Below are 12,323 nucleotides of genomic sequence, written 5' to 3'. Positions count from 1 at the left end.
AGGGAAGAGTTTATTTTCCTCCTCCTTGGCCCCTCTGTGACCCTGGGCCGTGCTGAAATCAGATGCCAGAGCTCAGGGCAGATTTCAGGACTCCATTGCAGCAATATTTCTCTGGCTGCTCAGGCTCCCCCTTGTTTTGGGGATATTTTTTCAATTCTTCTCCCTTTTGCATCTGAGGCCAAACGCAGGGAATTAATTCAAAGGTGAACACAGGAAGATTTCATCCACTGCCAGGAGGAAATATTAATGCTTCTAGCTGAGATTCTTTCATTTCTCCTTCAAACCACCTCTCATGTGATGTTTCTCATCATTTTATTGCCCCTTTAATCTGGGGTTTAGTTCATCTGCAATTACATCTCACAGCATTTCAACCCTGTCTCACTGTCAGAGCCCAGCTGAATCAAGCTTAGGATGAGAATGGCTTTCTGTCCTTTTAAAATCACATTTTTCAATTTGGCCTCCTTCCCCAGAGATTGCTGAGGCTCACTGCTCTCCCCTTCTGCTGGGGTCTTACAGTAAGGTTGATTTTTTAAATTTCTTTTTTGGAGGAAGAGATAAAAATCACATTAACTCTGGGATTCCTTTAAATGCCAGACTGAAAGTAATATTTCCCTTATTCTTTTTCACACGGTGAGCAGCACCATCTTGGATCTGGTGCTGATATTTAAAATTAATCCCAGTTATTCCCTCATGATCAAGAAAAATTGGGAATTCCTGGGCTGCCCTTCAAAGCAGGAAGGTTTGATGAGAAGCAGAGCTTGGCCCCAGCTGTCTCAGCTTTGAACGAGCTGCCAGAAACTTCCCCCCAAAACCTGTCAGGTGAGGAGGAATCCCTGAATTCCAGGGGTTTTTGTGCTTGGGTGTCTCAGGTGCAGTGTGAGAGCTCCCAAATCCAGACGTGATGGTGAGAACCTCACAAAATTCCCACTTAGAGAGGGCTCCAAGGGTAAATCCTCCTTGGAATATCCCAGATTGGATCATGCTCATCTACAGTGGATTTTCCAGTTCAGGATGGGAGTCCTGGGCAACACCTGGGATCAGGAAGAGGTTTTCTATCTTAGGAAAAGGAAATTAATTCTCCTGTGAGGATCTGGGTGGAGGGGTGAGCTGCAGGGCTTTGCAAACACAGGTGGGTTGGGAAGAGATTGGGATCTTCCAGCAAAAGCTGCCCTTCCTTCCAGCCCTTCCTGGAAGTGGGAATGAGTTTTAGCTGAAAACAAATATATTTATTATAGGTGTGCCAAGAGGTTTGGTGGGTACCCCCACCTGGGACTGAGGGCAAATCTCTCAGTTTTCAGGGATTTGCTATCACAATCCCATCAGGTTATTATGGATGCTTCCTGGCTTCTGCACAATGCACTGAAAAGCTTTAATTTCTTTTTTATGTGGAAGTGAGGACATTCTTAAATCTGAATTTTGTGGGAGTGGAGAAGTTGTTGGGTTTCGTGATGTCACGAGCTGAAGTTGTTTTGCTTTAAGGACTTTTCTAACTCATTATCAGATATCATAAAAAGCATGGTGGGAATGAATAAAAAAAGAAGAAACCCCCTTGGATGAACACCCCTTAATTTGCAGCATCTGCACTGAGGGGAAATGTCCCTGGGCATGAGTTGAGCAAAATATTTCAGTGCTCAGAGCCCTGGGGACAGCCCTGCTTCCCAGCACACGAGGATTTTCCAGCACTGGATGGGCTTGGTTTGGATATCCTGAGCATGTCTGGGAAATGGTGTGTGTGCAGGGAGGTTTGGGGCTGTGGCTGGAGGAGACCCTTGGGAAGGTGTAGAAGGGAATAAGGCTCCGGGATGGAGATTGCTGAGGGATCTGCACATCCTCCACCACCAGTGCTGTGCCTGGGGCTTTTTCTGCTGGTGCCTCCACATCCCTCAGGGAAAGCAAATCCAGCTCCTTCCCAGAGTGTCTGCTTTGCACTTCTAAGAAGTTCACACCCCCCCACTCTTGCCCTTTTTAAAAAAAATTATTATTCCCACCCCCCCCCGGCTTTGTCCTGTGTGCTATAAGTAAGATCAGGAGCAGTGGGTGAAGTCTCTGCCCTGCTGGCAGAAGTACCAGGAGGGCAAAGGTTGAGGTTTATTTATTTATTTACTCAGGGCTGTGGCTGCTGTGCCAAACCCCTCCTTGGCCAGGGCTGAGCTGCCCTTCCTCTGGAAGGGAGCAGGTTTGTGGCTCCAGAGTGCCCCATTCCACTGGGATCCCGAGGGGATGGGGATGGAGGGGTCCCACAGAGGATGGATGGACCTGGAGATGTTCCTGGTGCATTCCTGCAGCCTGTGCTGACAAAGCTGCCCCAGCCCACCGGGCTGGGCACGTACAGCCAGTGTGGAAGTGGTTGAAAATGCACAAAATGCCTTTTTTAAAGTGGTGGAAAGTCAGGGATGGGCTGGATTTGCTTCTCCACGTGCCTCAGGGCACTTCTCTCTCCATCCTGGGTTGGATGCTCTGTTTTTATGGCCGTGTCACTCTGGAGGAAACCTCAGATTCTGGGGCAGTGAGGGGAGCAGGGCATCCCAGCCCTGGCTGGGGTTTCCCTTTCTGCTGCTTCTCTGTCCTTGAATATTTCTGTGGGAGAGGTGAGCTGACCTTGCTGGCTTCTTGCTGTACCACAGATTTGCAGATGTGAAGAAAGAGCGGGCTCTGGGATGAAACCTGGGGACAGGCAGAGGATTTTAGGGCTGGGAGCACCTTCCCTGCCAGCTCCTGCTGGGGAGGGAGCTTGTGTGCATCAGCAGGACTGAGGGTGTATCTGCACAAGGATTTTGGGGCGCAGTAAAGCTGAAACAAAGCTCCATTAATTGGGATTTTGGACACAGAGCCTTGCAGGGTCCCTTTTTTGCCATCCCGTGTCACATCCCTGCCGCCAGCAGAGAGGAGTGGTCCTCCCAAAGGGAGGGGCAGCAGCTCCAGTGAGGGCAGTGCTGCTGGACGGTGTCACCATCCCTGCCCAGTGCCTCCTGTTGACTTTGGCTGCCTCTCCCTGCCTCCCCAAGGAGATGTACTGCCAGGTGAGCCCTCTGCTGAGCACACACTCTGCTCTCTGCGAACCACTCGGCTGCTGGCTCCTCATCTGCCTTCACTCGCTGTGGCTGAAGTGCTGAGATGGAGTTTTTGGCCCCTGAGCTGTGTTTCTGGGAGAAGACACGCAGCTTTGGTCGTGGTTTGGCTCATGTGCAGCACAGCTCTGTAAAGCAGAGCCAAGCCCTGGTGGAGTCACTGGGGCTCTGTGCTGTTTTCGTGGTCTGTGGATCAGAATGAGTCGAGTTTTACAGACAATTGCAGGGGCCTCCAGCTTTTTGGTGATGGAGGAGTGCTGCCTTTTATCCTTGACAGGAACATGGAATTTGTGTGTTTGTGGATGTGCCATTGCATGGGATGCGGAGAGGCAAAAACTTCCCACGTGGGATTCTCCTTTAAAACACTTGCAAAGTGTTTCTGTGTTGGAAACCATCCCCTCACACCAGGAGAGGGTCTGAGGGCACTTCTGGGGCCTCATCACCCCAAAGCTGATCCCTCCCAGGCCTTTCTTGAGCAATCTGTGTCCTGCAGCAGGTGAGCAGTGCCTGGCTGGAGGAGTTTTTCACCAGGAGCTGTATCTGGGAGCTTCAATCTGAGCCTTGCCAGGGGAGTGCCTGGGAGATCAGGACTGATGGAATAGGGGCTGGGAATATCTCTGAGCCTGGGAGATCAGGAGTGATGGAATAGAGGCTGGGAATATCTCTGAGCCTGGGAGATCAGGAGTGATGGAATAGAGGCTGGGAATATCTCTGAGCCTGGGAGATCAGGAGTGATGGAATAGAGGCTGGGAATATCTCTGAGCCTGGGAGATCAGGAGTGATGGAATAGAGGCTGGGAATATCTCTGAGCCTGGGAGATCAGGAGTGATGGAATAGAGGCTGGGAATATTTCTGAGCCTGGGAGATCAGGAGTGATGGAATACAGGCTGGGAATATTTCTGAGCCTGGGAGATCAGGAGTGATGGAATACAGGCTGGGAATATTTCTGAGCCTGGGAGATCAGGAGTGATGGAATACAGGCTGGGGCGCTGCTGGAAGGAGCAGCACATGCAAGGGGGGTTTGGAAGCGCTGGATGGGGATGGAGAGGGGGCACAGCCGGTGGCTCCCAGCAGGGCTGGAGGTTCGGGAGGTGAGCAGGAGCAGCCAGGATCGGTGCTCAGGATCAGCCGGGGGGGACCTCCCCCTCCCCGGGCACATCCCTGAGGGACCGAATGCCTACAAATCCCCTGGGTGACGAGGCTCCAGAGGGAATCCTTCCCCGGGAACCCCAGCGGGGATGCCCTCGGGGGGAGGTGGCCGCAGCCCGGCCCCATCGCCGCTGTCCCCGCCCGGAGCATCCCCGGCGGGGCGTGCGGAGCCCCCAGCCCGCGGGGAAGGAAGGACGAGCCCCGTCCGGCTGCGGCTTCCTCCGCAAGCCCTGCCTCGGTGCACGGTGCCCGCCCCCGGCCCTCCCCCGGCTCTCCCCGCTCCGAGCACCCCGAGCCGAGCCGCGCCGCCTCCGGGGGAGCCCCCTGAGCGCAACAGTTGCCCCCCAAAACCTCGGCCACCGCACCCCCAGCCCGCACCCGGGGGACCCCCGGGGGACCCCCGGGCACCGGGAGGAGGCTGCGCTGCACGGAGGAGCCGCCGCCGCTTCGCTGAGACACCGCCGCTCGCAGCGCCCGGAGCTGCCCGGAGCTGCCCGGATCCGGCGGTTCTGCCTCTCCCGGCCGTGGAGCGGAGCGGAGGGGCCGAGCCACGGCTCCTCCCGGCCGGGAGCAGCCGCCCCATCCTCCGCCTGCGGGAGCGGAGCCGCCCCGCCGCCGGGCAGGGACCGCTCTGCTGAGCCCATCCCGAACCTGCCGGGCATCCTCAGAACCTGCCGGGCATCCCCCGCTCCCCTTTGTGCATCCCCCGCTCCCCTTTGTGCATCCCCCGCTCCCCTCTGTCCCCTCCGCCCTGCTGTGCCCCCCCAGCCCCGCCGCCCCTTGCATGCAGCCCCCGGGCTGCGGGAGCCGCTGGCCATGGGCACGAAGCAGACCAAGGGCTGCCAGCCGGGCAGCGCCGGGGAGAGCCCCCCGGGCCACCACCGCAAGAAGGCGGCCACCAGGGAAAGGGGGGATTTCCTGGCTTCCCTCGTGGCGAAGTCCGGCGAGAAGTTGGGGAAGGGCGCTGGCCCCAGCCTGCCCCCGTACCACCGGCGGATCTGCATGATCCAGGACATGCTGCTGCTGGTCAAGCAGGGCAAGCAGGAGGAGGCCACCGAGCTGCTGAAGAACCTGCGGCAGGTGAGGACGGGCGGGTTTCTCCAGGGGAAAGGGAGGGGGAAAAAAAATAAAACCAGTTTAAGAGCAACCCGTGCTGCTTTCGAAATCGTGGTGGCGAAGAGGGGCCACGGCTCCGCTTTGGCGGGTCTGACTTTCGTGGCGTAATTTTGGGGAAGTGGAAGAGGAGCTGCAGGGTGCTCACGGTGTCAGAGAGGGGGAATTACCCCCAGGGATGTGCTTTGCGTTGTCTGCAGCGAGGAAACGCTGCCGGGTGCGTTTTTTCCTCCTTGCCATCCTTGCTGCCTCTGGGATTTGCAGCCTACTCAAGGTGGTTCCCACTCAACTTCCCAAAAAGTTTGGTGTTTCGAGCAGCTCCGTAAAAGCGCCGAGGCAATTGGAGCTGGCAGCTTTTGAGAATCAGCTTTTTTCTTGCTGGCTCAGAAATACCCAGAGCTGGCTGGCAGCGTTGCTTTTTTATCTTTTTGACGCACAGTCGCCTGGTGGAGTTTTGCTGGTGTTGACTGGGGCTGGGAGAAACGAGACGATCTGGGGGAGTGGGATATTAATTGTAGAGAGCCCGAGACCTTTTGCCTTGAAAAATCTGTTTGAGCTGGGCATTAGCTGGGAAGCAACAGGACGGAAAGTTGCTGTGAGCAAACAGAAAAGCAAATTAGCATTTAATCTTTACTGCTGATAGGTGCTGATAAAAACACCCGAGTGCTGGGTGTTTTCAAGGCTCTGGGGCTTTGAGGAACAGCGAGTTTTCCGTGCAAACCTAAAGCAGATTCATCTTCCAGCTCGGGTTTTCTCTCTCAGCTGTTCGGTGTAACCAGTTCTGCCACCCTGGCAAAAGTGGCTCAGATCTCTGCTGGGCATCAGGAGCTGCTTTCTTCCCCTATAGTCTGTGCATGGGACTGCTCCAGTCTGGTTTTCTTTTAGGATTTTGTGTTTGGGGTTTGCTGTTAGCACTTTTTTGCTGTTAGTATTTCCCCCCCCTGCCTCCCCCTCTTATTTTTTTTTTGACTTTTCAGCGAGTGGATGTGTTGTTTGGGGCATGTCCCTGTCCCCATTCAGCCCACTTCCATTTATCCTTCTGCCCTGCAGATTTAGGATTATCTTTAAAACAGCCCAGCTGAGAAATCTGAACTCTTTCACATGATTTGTGTTTTTTAATGGAAAACTCTCCCCACTTCCAACTTTGGGATAAAATACTTTTTCCTGAGGTGACTGTGCTGCCTCTCTGGGGCTTGGGGGTAGAATTTCTTGGGACAGTGACCTCTTCATTTAGGATCTGTGTGGCCGTGGGGGTTGAGTTGGGCAGCAGATCAGAGCCCAAATGTTGCACCCTCTCAGCCACGCCAAGTCTTTATCTTCGTCGCAGCCCATTGGAGCTGGCAGAAGGGCAGGTGCTAATTTTAGAGGGTGTTTATCTCAAACACCTCCCCAAAAAATAAATCTTGGGGCCTGCAAAGTGCCAGGAATCACTCTCCAGTTCTCCCTGGCTCCAGACTGGTTCTTCTCAGCGATGCTCAGGTCTGTCCTCACTCTTTGTGCAGAATGAGGGAGCTGGGATGTGGCACCGTGGATGCCCTAATGACGAACCTGACCACTGGGGAACCCTCTCATCTCGCTGGAGATTGGGAAGAAAAAGCTAAAAATTCATCTTAAACTGCTGGGGGAGGCAAGGAACCTGTTACAGTCAGGTGTATCTCTGGCAGCGAGTGTCTCTGAAAAGCTTGCTCTGATAAAATATATCTTAGAGTGTCAAAATAGAGAACACTTTGTCCTAGATACTGTAATAGACTCCAAGCAGGTTTTTAATGAGGTGATAGTAATCCCTGCCTCCAGGGAGGGAATGTGGGATGTTCCACTGAACAAATCCTGGCTGCTCTGGGGTTTTCCAGCAGCTGGATTTTGGGAGGGGATGTCTCAGGAGGGCATTGGTGGCTCCAAGGGACCGCTTGAGTTGTTCCCACTCCAGCAGGAACCTTCCAGAGCTGAGCTCTTGGAGTGTCTCAACCTGAAAGGGAGGATTTGGGGAAGAGGGATGAGATTGCCCCTGTGGAAGGGGGTGGATGGATGAGCCTGGTGGGGCAGAGGCTTTTCCCTGAGCCATTTTTAGGGTGTCCCCCATAGAGGGACTGGGGCTGCTCCCTGCAGTTGCTGCCCTGTGATGCTGCTACTTTAAAACTGGGCATTTTCCAGCAAAATCAGGCTTTTCCAGCAAAACTGGGGGTTTCCCAGCAAACCCAGTGACCTGGTGCCCAGCTCTCAGCAGCGATTTTTTTTTTTTTTTTTTAAATCCCAGGCATTTAGGTCACTGGGAGCCTTTCCACTGACTTCAGTGGGCTTTGAAGCCAACCCAGCGTGCTGGTGAGAGGTGGGTGACAGCCTCCCTGCCTTTGGACAGGCTCCAGAATTTTTTTTTTTTTTTTTTGGAGTAGGATGAGCGCATGGCCAGAGCTAAAAATCTTTGCTGTTCAGGTCTCTGTGCCATAACACCCTGCTCTACCCACCCACTGCAAGACAAGGTTTTTGGGGTTTTTTTTTTTTTGCTCCCACAAAAGGTGTGTTTGATAATTGGGGTAGAGCTGCAATCCTGTATTTGAAGCCTGCTCTGGAGCAGGTCCTGCCCTTCCAGCCCTGCCACTGGTACCAATGTCCACTGTGGGCTTTGCATTCCACCCATTTATTTAGAATTTATCCATCCTTCTCCCTCCCCTGAGGAGGGAGTGATGCTGTTTTCCTTACAGGCTCCTCTAAGAATTAATTTGTCTTTCTGGGAATGCCTGGAGGTTGCAAACAGCTATAAAATACTGAGATACAAAGTGATTTTTTTGTTGTTTAAAAATATAAAGAGTGGGAAGAGCAGACAGACTTTGCTTCCTCAGAGAGGTCAGAAGTGGTGTCTGGTGTGGAGGCAATTTGATCCCACTGCCTGCCCCCAAAATAACACTCCTGTTATTCCTGCTGCCAGCAGCCATTCCAAAGGGTTTGTGCTCCTCTGGCACAGCCAGGCTAATTTAACATCGAGCTCCTGAGACACAGAATACTCATTTATTTTTCCTTCTTTCTGCTCTGTAGCCCAAACCCCACACTGCAAAATTCAAATCCCCCAAATTCCACCAAGTGCCCGCTTCTCTCCTTGGCTGAGGTGTTTTCCCTCATGGTGCTTTTGGCATAAATGCAGTGGGAAGACACTGAAATAATTAACCTTTGATTTGGGCTGGTGGTCAGGGTTGCCAGAGGCTTGCTAATCACCTGGAGGGAGCTGCTGGCCTTCCATGGAAGTAATTCTTGCATGGAAAAACTCGGAATTTATCTGCCATGAAGTGACTTCCTGGCTTTACCTGGCAGCATCTTCTCTGCTTTTCCAACTCTGCTGCAGGGAGAGGTTAGAAATGAATTCATCCAGGGTATCCAGCACTTGGGAATCCACTCTCAGAAACCACTCACACCATCCAGGTGGGAGAATTCCAGCTCCACTATTCCCAGTACGACCAGTTGCAGAGCAGGCTAGCCTTTAATGTTATAGTGTGGCACTTTTTATTTTTTTACTCTCTTCTTTCCTCTCTCATACTGTTGAGTTTCAGCAGTTAAGGCAGCCAGGCGCTGTCAGTATATTAAATTCTGGGAGTGTCTCTCCTGCTGGGGAGAGGATTTGTAAAACAAAGCATGTTTTCCTCCTCCCTGCTGCCAAACCCCATCGCTTTTCCCCAGCGAAATGGGGAAGCGCTTCCCAGCACGTTACGTTGCACTCAAGGAATTTGCCATTGGTTATGGCTCAACCTGGAGCTTTTTCTGCTGCTCTGGGGGCTGGGGAGAGAGGGGAGGAGGAGGAGGAGGAATCCAGCAGATCTGAGCATCATCTGCACAGGGCAGGTGAGCAGCAGTTCCAGGCATTAAATGGGGGAAGGGGGAAAAGAAAGCAAAGCGTGGCAATAAATGCCTGGGTGAGTTAAATAAATGCTGAACGTGGCCAGAAGCCAAATGCCAAGGTCCGAGGTGTGGCAGCACTTGCAGGGTGGATTCTCTGCTGTGCCAGCTGGGGCTGGGCAGCTCTGGGGTGTGCAGGGCAGGGCGGAGGGGTCGGGGCCCCAAATGGGTTAAAAACACCAAAAAAAAAAAAAAAAAAAATAAAATCCCATTTGCAGGAAAGGGTTGGGAGCAAACATGCTCTGTGCCCACCAAAGTGTGCAGACCCTGTGTCAGCCCTGTCCTGGCTGGGATCCAACTGGGATCCCTGGTGTTTATCCCACAGATATCCCCTGATGTGGGGGCAGGAGTGCCCCTACCCCATCCCAGGCTGAACCCTGGATTTTCCAGCCAGAGGCTGTGGGGAGCAGGACACGACCTGAGCAGCCTGAGAATTGTGTATTACAAGGGATGTTTTATTAATTAACGATGAATATTTACAGTGCTTGCCCGGTGGGGATAGTAAAACACACACACACAAAAAATAAAAATACTGATGGACACAGCCCACTTTGGGTTCCTGTGACTTCCTCCTTGAGACGCAAGAGCAGAGAAAAAATTAAAAAGACTTGTGGCTGGACTCTGTGCTTGCTCGTGGCCCTGTGCACCCCAGCCATGGAGCAGCATTCCCATGGAATTCCCGTGGAGGAGCTCAGCACTGCTGGGTTTGCCCTGCTCCCTTCCCCTGCCTGCTCAGAGCAGCTGATGCACCAGAGGTGACCCAGCCTGGGATCTCTGGGCTCCTCCCAGCCTGGGGCTGCCAGCAGAGGACGGGGATGAAGGATTTTGCAGGATTTGGGATGGTATTTCCTCCTCCCAGGTGGGAGGGAGCTGCTGGGGCTGGCACCGCAGGGTGGAAGTTGGGTAACCCTGCTCTGAGTGGGGTGGCTTTGGGGTGAACACTCATTTCCTCTGCTTCAAGCCGCTGATGAAACCCCACCAGTGCTGCCCACTATTCTTTTTTTTAACCCTTAGGCTGCTGGAGGCATTGGCAACAACAATCTCTGACAGTGGTGGGGTGTTTCCTGCCCCAAAAAAGGGTTTCTGGTGTTCCCTCCATGCTCCCAAGCCGTGCCCTGCTGTAAGATGCTCCCTCACAAGCATCTTTACCTGCTTCCCATCCTTCTGCTCCTTTTCCATCCATCCATCCATCCATCCATCCATCCATCCATCCATCCATCCATCCATCCATCCATCCATCCCCTGTGGGATTTGCAGGTGCATGTGTCGTGTGCTTGCTTGTCCAGGCCCAGGATTGGGTTTAATGATTTAATGAACCCTCTGGCAGGTGGCTGCTGCTGCTGCTCCTGGGGGAAATGTGTTTTTGGGGGGAATGTGATATAAAGTGTGGGCTGGGCTGTGGGCATCTGGAACAGAGGATCAGGTCCTGCCTGTGACCTCACTGCAGACAGAGATCTCCAAGCTGGCAGAAGTTAATGGTTGTTGTTCTACCTCAGCCCCTGTTCAGCACTTTCTCTGTTTATATAATATCAGGAATGTGTATTTTTTCCCCCCCCAGGCTCTGCTGTTTTCACACCTGATGTGAAATGCAGCAGCTCGGGGCTCTAGCCTGCAGACATGCACCTTTTTTTCCCCCTCCTTTTTTTCCTTTTTATCTTGCTCCAGGCTGTGAAAACCCAGGTGTGAGGATGTCTCCTGTCCCTGGCAGTGTGGGTGTGAGAGCTCCTGCACACCCCAGGGGCTGTGCTGTGTGCAGGGCTCTGGGGGACAGCCATGGGGGTGATGCACCTGAAATTCAGTGTATTGCAGCTTCAGCGTTTGATGTGTTGGGGGATTCGTGGCTGTGGCCTTCTCCTAGCTAAGGGAGGTGGTTATATATTCATATATAAATATATATAAATAAAAGATGTTTATATATTAATATTAATTTCATTCTCCTACAAGTGATGTGGAATATTTTTTTAGTATCCAACATCTTCAGGTCCTGGCCATGTGCCTAATATGATTTAATGGCTGATTCCATTTCTCTTTCTGCGTGTGTGCCTCAGCCTCCTTCTCTTTCAAATTTTGGAGAAAAGATCACTGCATGGTAAATTTAATCTTGCCTCTAAAAGTAAAAGCAAATTGTCCTTCCCATTCCTCTCCAGGCTGAAGGTTTTAGCTCCAATTACTCCTGGCTCTGACCTTGCTGCTTGGAGAGCAGGAGCTGCTTGGAGCTCTCCAGCATCCTCAGATCTTTTCAAGACTCTTTATCTTTCAGACTCTGTGTCTTTCAAAGGCAGAGGCGTTTCCTTTGAGCTCTGGAGAGAGCCTGGACACACAGCAGAGCCCAGGGGAGGGAGCTGCCTTTTCCTCATGCCTTTGGGTATCTCAGTGGATATCTCATTCCTCAGGGCCTCTTTATATCTCAATAATCTTCCCACAGCCCTGGCTGTGCAGCTTTGCAGAGCAGGACTCGGGTTTGATATTGGTGGGGGAATTTCTTTACGAGGAGTTTCTGCTTTTTCCAAAATCCTTGTTGGCCCATGGAGGTTTTCCTCCAGGTCTGCTCCTCCCCAGCCCTGGATGCTGCTGCTGGCTGCTGATTTCAGTCCCTGAATGTCCCCTTGGCCTGTGGGATTGGTTTCTGAGCAGTTTTCCAGTCCAGTTCCTGCTCCCACCGGTGCTGCCCATTCCCCTGAGTGACCAGGAATTGCATTTGGAGGAGATTTCAGCAAGGGACTGCCTAGCTGCAATATTAATTCCAGTTCTAACAGCAGTTGTGTTGAGATGAGGGTTGGTTAATTAAAGGACCAGCCAGCCTGGAGCAGGAGGGTGTGGGGTTTTGGGAGGATGGGGACTCCTGTGCTGGGCTTTTCAGCTCTTTGCTTTGTGTTTAGCCACAGAAAGTGAGGAAATGGGTGTTAGGCACAGGACCTGCAGCTCTGTGGGAGATGCAGCTCTGTTTTTTACCCTCTAGCTTGCAAAACACACCCAGGTGAGCGAGCTCTGTCTGTCCCTCCCTCCAACTCCAAGAATGAGCCTGGAAAACGAAATACTAAATACTAAAACCTCCTTGGATGGTTCCTGTGCCTTCACCTCTCTTTGTGCAGAGATTCCCTGGATTTGCCT

General features: G+C 52.6%; 1 protein-coding gene across 1 annotated transcript in view; it reads left to right on the top strand.

Annotated features, from left to right (window-relative positions):
- The first annotated feature begins 5,033 nt into the window (after nucleotides 1-5,033).
- LRRC75A (leucine rich repeat containing 75A) overlaps nucleotides 5,034-12,323 on the top strand; it is a 59,561-nt gene continuing 52,271 nt past the window's right edge. Inside the window, exon 1 of the mRNA XM_062506940.1 lies at nucleotides 5,034-5,297. Within this exon, the coding sequence (XP_062362924.1) occupies nucleotides 5,034-5,297 (264 nt within the window). The remainder of the gene's footprint in view (nucleotides 5,298-12,323) is intronic.

The sequence above is a fragment of the Cinclus cinclus genome, chromosome 22 (genome assembly GCF_963662255.1).
Source record: "Cinclus cinclus chromosome 22, bCinCin1.1, whole genome shotgun sequence".
Taxonomy (NCBI): Eukaryota; Metazoa; Chordata; class Aves; order Passeriformes; family Cinclidae; genus Cinclus; species Cinclus cinclus.
The sequence above is the reverse complement of the archived record's forward strand: the minus strand, read 5'-3'. Positions and strand labels throughout refer to the sequence as shown.